This window comes from Neolamprologus multifasciatus, chromosome 3, assembly GCF_963576455.1.
Source record: "Neolamprologus multifasciatus chromosome 3, fNeoMul1.2, whole genome shotgun sequence".
In the NCBI taxonomy this organism is placed as follows: Eukaryota; Metazoa; Chordata; class Actinopteri; order Cichliformes; family Cichlidae; genus Neolamprologus; species Neolamprologus multifasciatus.
In genome coordinates, this window is record NC_140441.1 from 24880448 (window position 1) to 24893252 (window position 12805).

At 43.4% G+C, this 12805-nt stretch overlaps 1 protein-coding gene across 4 annotated transcripts; it reads left to right on the forward strand.

The window, feature by feature from the left end:
- The first annotated feature begins 1115 nt into the window (after positions 1-1115).
- On the forward strand, positions 1116-12213 carry mfap3l (microfibril associated protein 3 like). 4 transcript variants are annotated; one of them, XR_014870123.1, is made up of 4 exons: positions 1117-1392; positions 2920-3320; positions 10382-11325; positions 11413-12213. XR_014870123.1 is itself a non-coding variant. In XM_085137442.1 (3 exons), the coding sequence occupies exons 2-3, from the start codon at positions 3053-3055 to the stop codon at positions 11260-11262; spliced, it is 1149 nt and encodes a 382-aa protein (XP_084993568.1). In that variant the 5' UTR covers positions 1116-1528; positions 2920-3052; the 3' UTR covers positions 11263-12213. The 4 variants fall into 4 exon arrangements, 3 of the variants coding, with proteins under 3 accessions (XP_084993568.1, XP_084993559.1, XP_084993552.1); XM_085137442.1 differs by having other exon boundaries at positions 1116-1528; positions 10382-12213; XM_085137433.1 differs by having other exon boundaries at positions 1117-1483; positions 10382-12213.
- The last annotated feature ends 592 nt before the right edge of the window (positions 12214-12805 follow it).

Here is a 12805-nt window from a genome sequence, read left to right on the forward strand (position 1 = left end):
CATGACAGCCTTACACAGGTAGCCAGCAGCTATGATCAGCACTACTTGTGCAGTTAATAAAAGGACAGGTAATGTTTGTCACGCTGTTGCACACACAGCACGCTCGTTTGTTTCAACATACCAACGTGTACGTAATAAGCTAATACTCCTGTGTGCTATAGACTACAGTGTACGTTGTACACCTACTTACTGGTTTTGTCGCATCAGTCTGTGTCTCTGAGTTAACTTGTGTTTCTCCTGCAGCTCCGGACCGCAAAAAATGCGCGTGCTCTTTGTGAGCTCGTTCCCGGCTCGTAACCAGCGCGTTCTGCCGTCAAGAGCGATCATTGGTTAAATGTGATCATGTGACTGATGCAAGCCAGATCCTTTTATTTTATTTAACTGTGATTAATAGTTAAATATTATTGTTGAGGGGCACAGACAGGACTCCGTACGCACACACACATTAAAAAAAATAAATAATTTTTTTTTTTTTAAAGTTGCCTCAACAAAAGGGCACTTTGGGCACCCATCAGGAAAGGGGCGGGTGCTCAAGCCCCTCTAGCCCCCCCCTCTGCACGTGCCTGGTTATAGCCTGTGTGAGGAAGGATAAACCAGGCTCCAGCACTGATGCTCACAGGTGTGTTGTGTATTAAAGCTTCCATTTAATATCTTACCTCGTGTGTCTAGGTTTGTCTGATCTATCTGAAAGTAAACCAGTTAAACACAAGTATCATTTTAAATCAGACCAGGATGCTTAATCTTTAATTAGATTTAAAAAAAAATCTAATTTTTTTTAAACCTGTTTTGTGTATTAACTTGTGGCTTTTTGTGGTTTAACTTCTCAAGCTCAAGTTAACATAATTTCCAATATCTTCCCTGCCTGGTGTAAGCTGCTAATAAATTAACCAGAGAGCATAAGAGGTCACCTGAAAGCGTTCCAGAAAACAGGTTTAGTGATGGTTTGGATAAGTTGAAAGCATCGGCAGTACTGGCCCTGTATTTACTCGGTATGAGATCGATACCAAAATTTGCAGTATTGCACTGCACCAGTATTTGTTCATGTGTTGCATTTTTCCCACCCTCTGCGCACCCCACGTGATCAAAAATCAAGAAAAGAATGTTAAAATGGATTAAGTTATAGAAACCATGTCACAAATATTATTTTATTGTATAAAGTGAGAATTCAGTTTGAGTCTGGCAGCCATCTGTAGAGGCAGGGCAACCCAAGCAACTGGGCGACGTTGCCTCCCTCCGTGCCTTGAAGCAGCTCAGTCGTCGTTTGCAGAGCGAGCTGTCAGCGGTCCGATGAGGAGGAGGACGATGATGCCCGAGCAGAAATAGCACAGCGATAACCGCCGACTATGGTAGTTTCTACCAAACTTTCGAGGTGAAACAGCGGCCGACCATGATGTGAGTATGAAGCCCGAGTTTTATTAGCGGGGGAGTCGCGGATTTTGCCATTTTTAGGACCGTTTATCCGCCGCCGCTGCCGTTGTCAACGGTAAGTTGGCCGGTTTGCTGGACCGCTTGGCTCTCCGCCGAGGAGGTAACGTTGCAGCATTACCCGGTGTCTTTTCAGCTATTTGTTTCTCCTCTTTTGGTCCAGTAACGTTGACAATTTAACTGTAGCGATACATGAAATGAACCCTCGTGCTGTGTAAACAGTCTGCGGCGGCACAGTTCTGGAAGGGTCCCCATACATACATCTGCTGTCCAGCACGTAGCCGGGTCCCACGCCCTTGTTTTATTTTATTTTATCCTCAAGCACAGTTTAAAATCTTAACAGCTCAGCCACACATGACTAATATCCGCATTGACATATCTGTATTCTATCTAATTGATAAAGTAATGTAGGTAACGTTATTTTCGTCGGGACTTTACGTGTGACAGCGGAAAATAGCCGGAGCCCACACACAGCTCCGTTATGTGGCAGTCTTCCTTTGTTTTCATACTAATCGAGCCCAAAGATGCGGTTGTAACGCAAAGCAAGGCTGCTTATATGGATAAAACGTTAAAAAAAAACATTGTTAATCGTAGTTGTTGTTAAGCTGTACTATGTGCGTTATATCTGTCTGATGTAACACTACCAGCCTTTAGCTGGAATATTAGCTCGATGTCAGCTTCAGACTAGCAAAAATGCTGCCGTTTGATGTTGCTAACTTTGAAGTCTATGAATGAACATTTAACGGTGTTTTCGAGTGGATTTCTTTGTGACTGACTCAGATGCGGATGCAGTTTATTGCAGTGAAAGCTGATTGAACAGTAGATACCGTTAACCCTGCGAGACATAAAGGAAATGGGCGATTAGTGTAATAGTATAACAGCAGCAGTGGTCAAAAATATGGTATTTACCGGAATAAGAACGCAGTGTAGGGGAAGTAACTGCGAGGTTGCAGGGTTAAGATTGTTGTCACTTTAAATCTAGCACAGAAACAGAATCTGCTGCAGGTTATTAAACATGGAGTGCGTTTCTTCATAGTGTATATAAAACAAAGTGCTGGGCCACACCTCATAATCTTTGAATTCAGGTGGTTAAAATCAACCCTGAGTGGTGTTATTGGAACGTGGGAGCCTTTAGGAACCACAGCAACTCACCCACAAAGTCCCAGATACAGTTACGGAGTGGGGTCGCTGAGGGATGTGGCATAGGCATTAACATCAGCACAAAAACTGCCCTGGGAGCTTTGAGGCCAAGGAGCTCTTGTAGGAGCAATATGCAGGTGGCCCAGTACTTTTGTCCTTATAGTGTAATTGTAAATGGATACTTTTAGATATTAGATCTTTGTGTGAACAAAATTCAAATGTAAAAACGTAATCCTGTCTCACAGAAGTGTATTAACCTATGGTTGGAGTTCTAGTTATCAAAACATCTGATTATTATTTGTTTGTTCCTGGGCTGTCTCTAATTATTGCATGCCCCTTACTTTCTTGCTCCAGTGAGATGCTTCATGGACCTGAGCTGAATACCAAATTACCCTCAAGCATCACGAGATAGCCAGTCTGCAGGATGGAGTCCCAGGAGGAATGACAGTTTCGTCCCCCTTGGGTAACAAACCTTCAGCTAGAGAAAATGAACTGGGCCGGTGGATTCGTTTTTCTGGTCCTGGTGTTCTTCGTCACCTCGCAAACTGCCGGGGCCTCACAGCTTAACGCAGACGGAAACTACACGGAAACCGGTAACGCGACAGACGGAGGATCTGTCCCCGCTGTGTTCACAAGCGTGAGCCAGATAATTGCCCGAGAGGGGAGCTGTACACTGATTGATTGCAATGTCACTGGAGACCCATTCCCCAGCGTTCAGTGGTTCAACTCCCACGGTCACCGGGTGGACACGAGCGGTGAGATAGACTTTTTTTTTATTCATTATAAACCTGGTTTCCTGCTCTCACTTTCCTATTATAAAATGATCACATTACATTAAAGCAGCCCACTGAAGTGAGTGGTTCCTGACTGTTTTTCTTTTTGCAGTGACATTTTTATTTACTTGCAGCATCATCATTGTTACCACATGAGTTTAGGGTGATTTTCTTAATTGGAGTAAGTTAACCAGGACTTAGAAATCAGCATAAACACTACAGATTTCTCCCCACGGGAGCTTGTGCTGTGGGCTTTAAACATTCTGAGCAGTCATCGTAAGAATCTAAAGACCAGAAGCGTTGCTGGCTCTGTATTCAAAGAGGAGTCTGACTTGTGTTCCTGGGGGGATTGTGGCCCAATTATTCTCCATTTTGTCTGGCAGCAGTGATTATTCTTTTTCTGATGGATGGTCTGTGTCAATTAGATTCAGGAAGCCTTAAACTAGTGATTTTCTTTCAAGCCCACTATCTTTTTGTCTGTGCTTGTGATCCACCTTAGTAGAAACAGGGAGGGAGCAGTGGTTTGTTGTTTTCGCGATCCTCTTGAGCCGACCTGTTGAAACATGCTGTTGAGAGCGAGAGAAAGAGAAGCCGCAGTTGTTATTATGACCTACAAACCGAGAAGTGCGTCTGTACCCACCACTCAGCTTTTCCCTTGGGTTACACTCAGGAATATAATTAGGGGCAGATAGATTTTCCCATAGCTGGCAGTACTTCACTGAGCAATAAACGTAGCAGAGTCACTAACCTGGATCCTGTAAAACGAAGCCAGTTCACCATACCCAGGACATCTTTCTGTTATCAGGTCTCACTTACTGTAACATTACCAGTCAAACTGTCACAAGAAGCTGGTTATCGACTCGATAAGTCTACCCAGGGTTTATCAATCTAGCTGCCAAAACTTTCAAATGAAAGAGGGGTGACGTTAGCAGTACCTGGCCAATCAGAAACATGCACAGATCTGCTGGTGAAAGTTCGATGCATTCTTTTTACAAAGATAAAGATTTAATGTTACATGTTAAACACATGGTAATGACTGAAGGGAGCAGATGTGGGTGTGTGTCTGGCTTCATCAAAGGATAAGCGAAGGTCCAAAAGTACATATGTGTCCTGTTTTATGATCATATGTTAAGGTTAAAAGAACAAAAACTATTTTCAAACAATTGAAACTGATGCTCATCCGGGAACAATAGCGACTTTTAGACCCAATTTAAAAAAAACAAACAAACCTTAAACCTTCTTACTAACTCAGTGCTAAGATCTGAGGGATACTCCAGGAATAGTGCCTTTCCCTAGAGCTGATTGATCAGTAGTTTTGTACCTGTTGATCTCTTATTTTAAACAGAACATGCTCAAGAGCAGGTGGCATGTGAAGCAAGAGTAAAACACCCAAGTTAACCCTGAAGTTCCCTCGATAAGCCCCACATCCTACTTGGTAGCACAGGCTTCTGTGGTTTGTTAGCTCGTAGTACTCGGCAGCACATCAGTCATTTTATAATCCGGTGGTGGTGATAAAATTAGAAATGCTCGCCTCCACATGAAAAAGGCGGATGGGCGGGACACTGTTTGCCGGCCAGGCTACATTTCCTGAATGCCCATTCATCCTTCTCCTCCGGAGGATAGCAGTATGGGAAATTGATCGTGATTGCCAAGTAGAAAGGAGCAGAAGTTGTTTTTAGACCTCATACTGCAGATTTGTAAAAGCCCTCTGCGATTTCTGACCATCTCTTGCTCCCACACAGTAGAGACAGTGAGTAGCTGGAGATTAATGCACTAAATCAGAGGTCCCCAACCTTTTTTGCGCCACGGACTGGTTTATGCCCGACAATATTTTCACGGACCGGCCTTTAATGTGTCGCGGATAAATACAACAAAATAAAAGAAGTACTGGTACCGAAAAAAAGAAAATTTATTCATAACACACGTGAAAAGACCCAGGAAAACCGAGTAAACGATAAAAACGATAACAAAATAACACTGAAAACTGATAAAAACCCCTGAAAACCATACATTTCACACCTGAGCCTCAACTCTCATGGCCCGGTACCAAACGACTCACGGACTGGTACCGGTCCGAGGCCCGGGGATTGGGGACCGCTGCACTAAAACGTTGCTCTGTGGGGGAAATATGCAGCAAATAGGGTCGTTAAAAACAACTTTCAGCCAAAGGTAGAAAACGGCAATAACTCAGGGATGTTAACTGCATCTGCAGAAAGACTGCAGAGCGACTAGAACGCACCTGCGCTGTGCTGGGCTGCAAAACCTTATCAGACAAGCATCTCTTAAGCTGAGCTCAGCACAAAGATTGGAATCAGGTTGGAACAACAAACGTTGTTTGGTCTGAAAGTAACAATATCTCCACCAGCACCTCCGCAGCCCACTCAGCAATATGTTCATACAATGCTTTATTCTATACACTTTGGTCTAGGGCTGGGCTATATCATACCGTTCACGGTAATACCGGTGTAATTTTGGGCAACGATAGGAAAATGAAATATTGCGATAGAATGTGGGTAAAACGCGCATGCGTACTGCTTATGTTTACATACGCACATGGTGGCGACGCAGAATGAGAAGAGCGAAAGCGGATCGTTAAATGAAACGGATGAACCAGAACTGGTTTGTTAAAATGCTGCAACTTCAGTGGTGGAACTGGTTTAGCTTTCGTCCATCAGATACACAACAAAGCACTATTTTTGGTAGAGCATGCTAGCGGGCCGTCGTTATTACCGTGTTGTTTGGAAAATACGGCACACTTAAAATCAATCCTTTGATTTTTCTGAAAATCGACAGTGCCCCTTATAATCCCGTGTGCCTTATGTATGAATTCTGGTTGTGTTTACTGACCTGGAAACGATCTTATGTACACGGCGCTCGAAAATCTGTCAGATGTTTCAGTACGACTTTGCTAAGCTACGAAGCCACACCGCTTGATGGATTGTCGGAGCATTACGGCTCCGACAGTACGTATCACCTCGCGGAGTGATACGTACTGTGCTTCAACATAATATTACGGTATTGTGTGTATAACCTCTTTTTAAGTTTTGTGGATATTATACATGGTTATGCTGAGGATATGTCGACCAGTTTCCACTGGAAATGCCTTTCAAATACCTTTCAAATACGTATTTTTCGGACCATAAGGTTATGGTCCGAAAAATACGTATTTGAATTTTTTATTTGGCAGACTGCAGTTTAATGTAGCAAAGCAACTCTTTTTTAACTTCAGTGGATATTATACATGGTTATGCTCAGGATATGCCAGCCCATTTCTACTGGAAATGCCTTTTGGTTAAACTTTGCGTTTGCACTGTTAAATGTTTATATAGCTTTAATGCACATTAAAAAAAAAACCTAAAAAAAAACAGCTGCTTGTTTAAGTAAAATAAATGGATGTTTGTTTGTTTTTTGCGCTAGTAAAGTTGTGGAGTTGTATTTTGTCTCGCAGAAATTATATCGTTATCGCAAATTTTCAAATATATATCGTGATATATATTGATGGCCATATCGCCCTGCCCTACTTTGGTCTACCTCATATCCACGGTCACTCACTAATTAACCTGGTATTTCAGGTGGATGATATACTCTAAGTCATATTATAATATGTCAGCAGAATTTATGATATTTCTGATGATATAGAAGGAGAAAAAACACTGAATGGTAACAGCATTATGGATAAAGTAGGAGTGACACAGTACAAGTTTAAATGTAAGCACACAAATATAACACAGCTGCTTAACGCTTTACTTTAATTGTTCTTATTAATAATCTAAGCCTGTAACGCGTCAGGAGCTGCACAATATTGTCACGTAAAAATGAAATTGATATTTTCTGCCTGGGATGTTTCCACACAGTTACTGTAACTTTCATCCACCATTTGTCATATGGAGTGCAGCTAGCAAATACTCCAGCAAAGCATATTCTTGTTATGCTTAATGATGGGTTATTGTTATTATTTATTTTATTTATTTATCTTTGCCTCAAGTGGTAAAACAAGTTTCCACCTTCAGTGAACACCATAGCTGGACTGGCCATCGGGCATTTGCCCGGTGGGCTGATGGTGATTTTTCGTTTTTATGGGCCGATGATTTTTTTTATTTATTTATTTTTATAACAGTATAAACAATGAAAGGTGATGGATTGGCCAGATGCTGGCAGATGTGTAAAAATAACTCAGTTGTTTGGTGGTGGCTATGGCGGAGCTGCCACAAGAGGCCAGGTGGATGAGGGAAAGGTGAGGCAGGAGGAGCAGAGACCCGAGGCGGCCGCCGGTCCGAGTGTCAGGTGAACTGAACTTCAGGTAAGAAGTTATGACCTGCAGTCTATCTGGGTCAGATATAAACCAAGTTTAGGTGGAGTTTATTTTCGTTGTGCTGACTTTTTACCGTCAGTTACAATAACTCGTACTGCGTACTAGCTAGCATGACAGAGTTTCTACAGCTGGGTGGGTGCTATAATGTTACTGATGGTGAACTTTATTTTATTCATAAAGTTAGTTAGTAGAGTTGCCAACCGTCTCCTAAAAAACAAAATTGTCCCATATTCAGAGAAAATATTACACACTTCGTATTGAGGTGAAAAGGAACACAGTTTGTCCCGTACTTCAGCTAGGATGGAAAAAGACACAAAGCTGGAGTTTTGCTCTGTCTTTACGCTGTCAGCTGTCTCTTCTTCTCTTATTCAATCGTGAAACTGATCAATGATCAGCTGATCGGCTTTTCTCTCTTTATCGCCCACTTTGCGCCAGAAAGAGGAAACCAGCGGTTGTAGCGTTAAACAACAGCAGCACGTTTGATCAGCTGCTGTTAGAATTTATTTAATATTAATTTCTAGTATCAGCTGAGGTTTGCTGGAGCCACAGCTGTAAAAGCTGCTGGTCATTATGTCGGTTTGGTTATCTGGTGAGAGGGAAACATGAAGATGAAACCAGGAGATGTCCTTACTGAATCATCAGAGTTGAACAGGTGATGGAGAAACAGGTTTACCTTTTAGGTGACATGAATGAGTTGAAGGGAAGTTATGAACTGTTTCTGAGAGACAAATAACACCAGGATCCTTTTTTATGTAGCTGACAGCTGGTAACTGTGCAGGGCGGGTCTAGCAAAGCTTTGCCATGGGGGCAGGTGGGGCATTAACAGGGAAAGGGGGGCACAAAGAAATCCTTTTCTTTCTTACTCTCATTTAAAATATCTAGCTTTTATTAAATAATTATCTGAATCTTACAACCAAAGTTTTTATCTGATGTACAACGTATAGAAATCATACATATACCAACAAGACAGTGTACATCACTGTCACAACAACATTTGTTTTCATTCAAAGGCTTTATGATTTTTCCTATAATACCTGGTGGGCCGGTCTCTAGTCAAAATGCCCGGGCCGATTTTTTGTCCCAGTCCAGCCCTGGTGAACACAGTTTTCTTCCAAGTATTCTGCTGTGTTGGAAGAGGCTGAAGCAACTCCCTGTGATCTAATTGTTTTGATGATGAGTGTTGTACGCACCAGCGAGCATAACCACGTGGAGCTGCTGTGACAATGAAGTCATCATGTGGTATTTTATATCACTTAGAAATGTATACAGGTATTGACAATGTGGTATGTGGTGCCTCACTAACAAGCACGTCTTTGGACTGTGAGAGGAACTCGTCTGCTTCTCTGTCACTCACTAGAATAGCTCATGAGGGTGAGAACAGCAGGCACCGAGTGCTTTTTCTCCTTTCCCTTTAAACCACACACAGGTGTTAACAGCACCACACTGACTCCAGGCAGTTTCTCAGCTAAAACAGCCACTTCACTATTCTAATGAGAACTGATACAGAACCAGCAAACATTTAGGCTACACACACACACACACACACCCTGTATGAATCGCTCTGCCATGGATTTGACTGTAAACCACATTTTAATTAGACACTTCTCGAGTTACCTCCTGTGCTGCCTGACAGGTGCTGTTAGTTATCTGTCACCACAACTGGTGGCCAACCCTGTGACTGAGGTTATCAAATGTAGGCTAGCAGGGAACCAAACTTTATAGATGACGTCATTACCCATGATCTGTTTACAAGTGGGTAAACAGATCGCTCGTGTGCCGATCAGTGCTGGAAACCCCAGCACACCGAGACATGTTTAAATATTGAAAGCATGGCAGGAACACTAAGGTCACTTCAGCTCTGCGCTCACACGCACATATGCAAACCACATGTTACCCTAAAATGAGTCAGCTCATTTATCTCATTAACATGTAGCACTGTTGAATTGAGCATAGAGGTGAATAAGAGAGTGCCGATGCTTTAAAAGACTTTCTGTACAGTAACAGGACAGGCATGAAGATAAAACGCCGTGATTTCCTGAGCGAACAGATTCTAAAACGCTTCAAAAGCAGCAGCTGCAGAAACACAGCTGAGGAGAGGTTACAGCAGACTCGCAGAGCAGGGAGACTGATGCATTAGGAGGATTTTCAGGGTTTAAACTCTGACTTCAGTAGGCCGTGTTGTACCACTGAGTGGTCATGATTCTAAATCTGGTCAGGATGTCCAGTTTCTGCTAAAACTAATGACAGGAATTTCTTTCTGCATGGTCTAAAATGTTTGGCAACCGCGAAGACGTCTCAGTCAGAGCTGCTGTAATAAAATTATTTTTAACCAGATTTTTTGATTGGGATTTAGTTTACTCAAACATAACAGACAGCTTTTCTTATTAAATGATAGAAGATAAAAATGTCTACATTTCTGTCAAACAAGGTAACAGAGTCATTGCCTTGAATAGACAAAGACCATTTGTGCCCATAAGTCACTCCTCAGAGGCTCAGTGTGGGCCAGGAAAAATCTCATGTTGTTGGCTCAGTCGGTTAGGATAACAAAGCCATGACCAAAATAACTTCCAAGGAACAGAATCTGCACGTTAACAGGGAAAACCAGCAGCAGTGACACAGTCAAATCCTCCAAACACATTTCAAACAGATGGGCCACAAAAACAAAAATCCTGCTTCTTTAAAAGTTTTTTATTGGTCCGTGCTTTTACCGTGACCTTCTCTGTGTCTGCAGGAGGGAAGTGGTCGCTGCTCGACAACGGTGTCCTCAACATCACTGGCATTGAGTTCGCGGACCGCGGGAAGTACACCTGCATGGCGTCCAATGCGTATGGCAGCTCCAACTGCACGGTGACGCTGCGCGTGGTGTTCACCAACGGCGACATGGGCGTGTACTACATGGTGGTGTGCCTGGTCACCTTCACCATCATCATGGTCTTGAACGTCACGCGCCTCTGCATGATGAGCAGCCACCTGAAGAAGACGGAGAAAGCCATCAACGAGTTCTTCCGCACCGAAGGCGCAGAGAAGCTGCAGAAAGCCTTTGAGATCGCCAAGAGGATCCCCATCATCACCTCGGCCAAGACGCTGGAGCTCGCCAAGGTGACGCAATTCAAGACCATGGAGTTTGCGCGGTACATCGAGGAGCTGGCCCGGAGCATCCCGCTGCCCCCACTCATCATGAACTGCCGCACCTTCATGGAGGAGATCCTGGAGGTGGTGGGGGTGGAGGAGATGAGGCACACCTTCCTCAGGCAGGCTCCCGACGGACGCCGGCTCACCTCCATCGGGGTGAGAGATGTCTTCACAATCCTGCAGGAGAGGGAGCGGGGACGCAGCGAGTCACCCGCCGCCGATTCCGACAACTCCTCCGATCACGAGCAGCCGCAGCACATCGCCATCCAGGTGTCGGTCCACCCGCCACTCGTTGTCGGCGGGTACAGCGAGGAAGCCGCAGAGCAGCCAGAGGCTACGGCGTCCCCGTCCCCGTCCCCGCCGCCGTCGTCTCTTCACCACAATGAGCAGCCCGAGGACACCGAGGAGGTCGCTGCCGCCGACGAACCAGTGGCAAGCAAGACCCCCACATGCCAGGTGTTCTACGAGAGCCACGTGTGACGAACTGTGGGGAGCTCCAGAGAGACGATACGTTACCCTGCTATGCATTTCCACTTGAAAAAGGTCCATAAACATTCGTAAGTTCACATTTTGAAGAGAAACAATCAGTTGTATTTATCGTTTGTGAACAATCTCTCTAAACCTCTGCAGGCTCATCTACTGAAAATCAATCAAAAGGAGACTCTGGGTGCTTGAATGTATCCGGGCGGAGGAATATCAGTGTAAATGTAAAAGCAAAGCATTGTAAACGGGCATTTCCTGTGTTCTTATTTAAAGAGTTGTGGGGATTTTTCAGTTGGTAGTTTCTTACAGTGCTAGGGGTTTTTAACAACATACTTCAGAAATCTGCCTCGAGCTTCCTAGATCCACTCCAGAATTCACATCCAGCTACTGTCACAGCCTACAGATGCATGCCAGACTCGAGGAGCAATAGCCGACAGTCCGACTGCTTACTCATGATTGTACAGCTCTCTGCATCTCTAACAACATGGAAGTAAGCGAGGAGAGAGAGCACACACACACAGGGTGGAGCTTAGATCTGTTTCCTTTGAAATACTTAGAGTTTTTTATTATTACTGCCCATTTTGTGCTGTGATTTTTGTTTCTTAGTCATTTTTATCTTCTTACTAAGACTAGTGTCTTGTTTTCGCTTGAGTAGAGAAGAGCAGCTTTGCTTCCTTTGTGATTTTATTTTAATTTGACTCCTGACCCGATTTCTGCGTCTTCGTCTTGCTTCTGCAGAAGCTTTACAGTACAGTCGTATTTCTGCTGCATGTTGGGATTTTAAACATTTTTCTCTGGGACTGAAATGACTCCTTTTGTTTGGCCCTTCGCTTGGCTTACAGTCCAGTCTGTGGCAGATATGAGTGGGCGATGTTCTGCTTCTTCTGGTGCTCTTGAGATGCTTCTCTTTTGTAGTGGAATAAAATGAAAGTGCTGTGCTTAAAATGATTCCACAGTTTGGTCTGATGTCTTTTTTCATTATCAGTCATGAAGTTGGCATAGTAAATGGAACTTATTATGCTCATTTGCAGCTATTACAGCAGCTTTGCATGATTCACAGTTCAAAGTAATCATTTATCACAAGCAACCCTGTATGAAATAAGCCATTATTAGCACCTCTCCATTTACACCAGTAGTTCTCAGCTTTTTCTGGTGTTTCCTTTTTTTCCCAACAAGCAAAAGGTTCCTGGTTCAATTGTAGGAGGAGACAAATGTCTTTGGGGTTGTATCAGAAAGAGCATCCAGTGTAACATGAAAAAAACAAAACAAAAACATGGAGCTGTGGTGACCTCTTGTGAAAAAAATGGAACAGTCATCTTACTTCTGATTGGCTGAGAAAAGTGAAGCTAAAGCATCAAGTGGCTGCAACTATGCCCTTTATTAATACACTAACAAGGCTTATTTTGAGCCATGACTCATGCAAAGTTACTCTAGTAGAATCAAGAATAAAAATCTAAGATGGAAGTGGGAGTAACTGACCTCCTTTAAAAGCTGAATAAAGACAAAAAGGATAAAAGAAAAACAAAGTTATTGAAGTTTT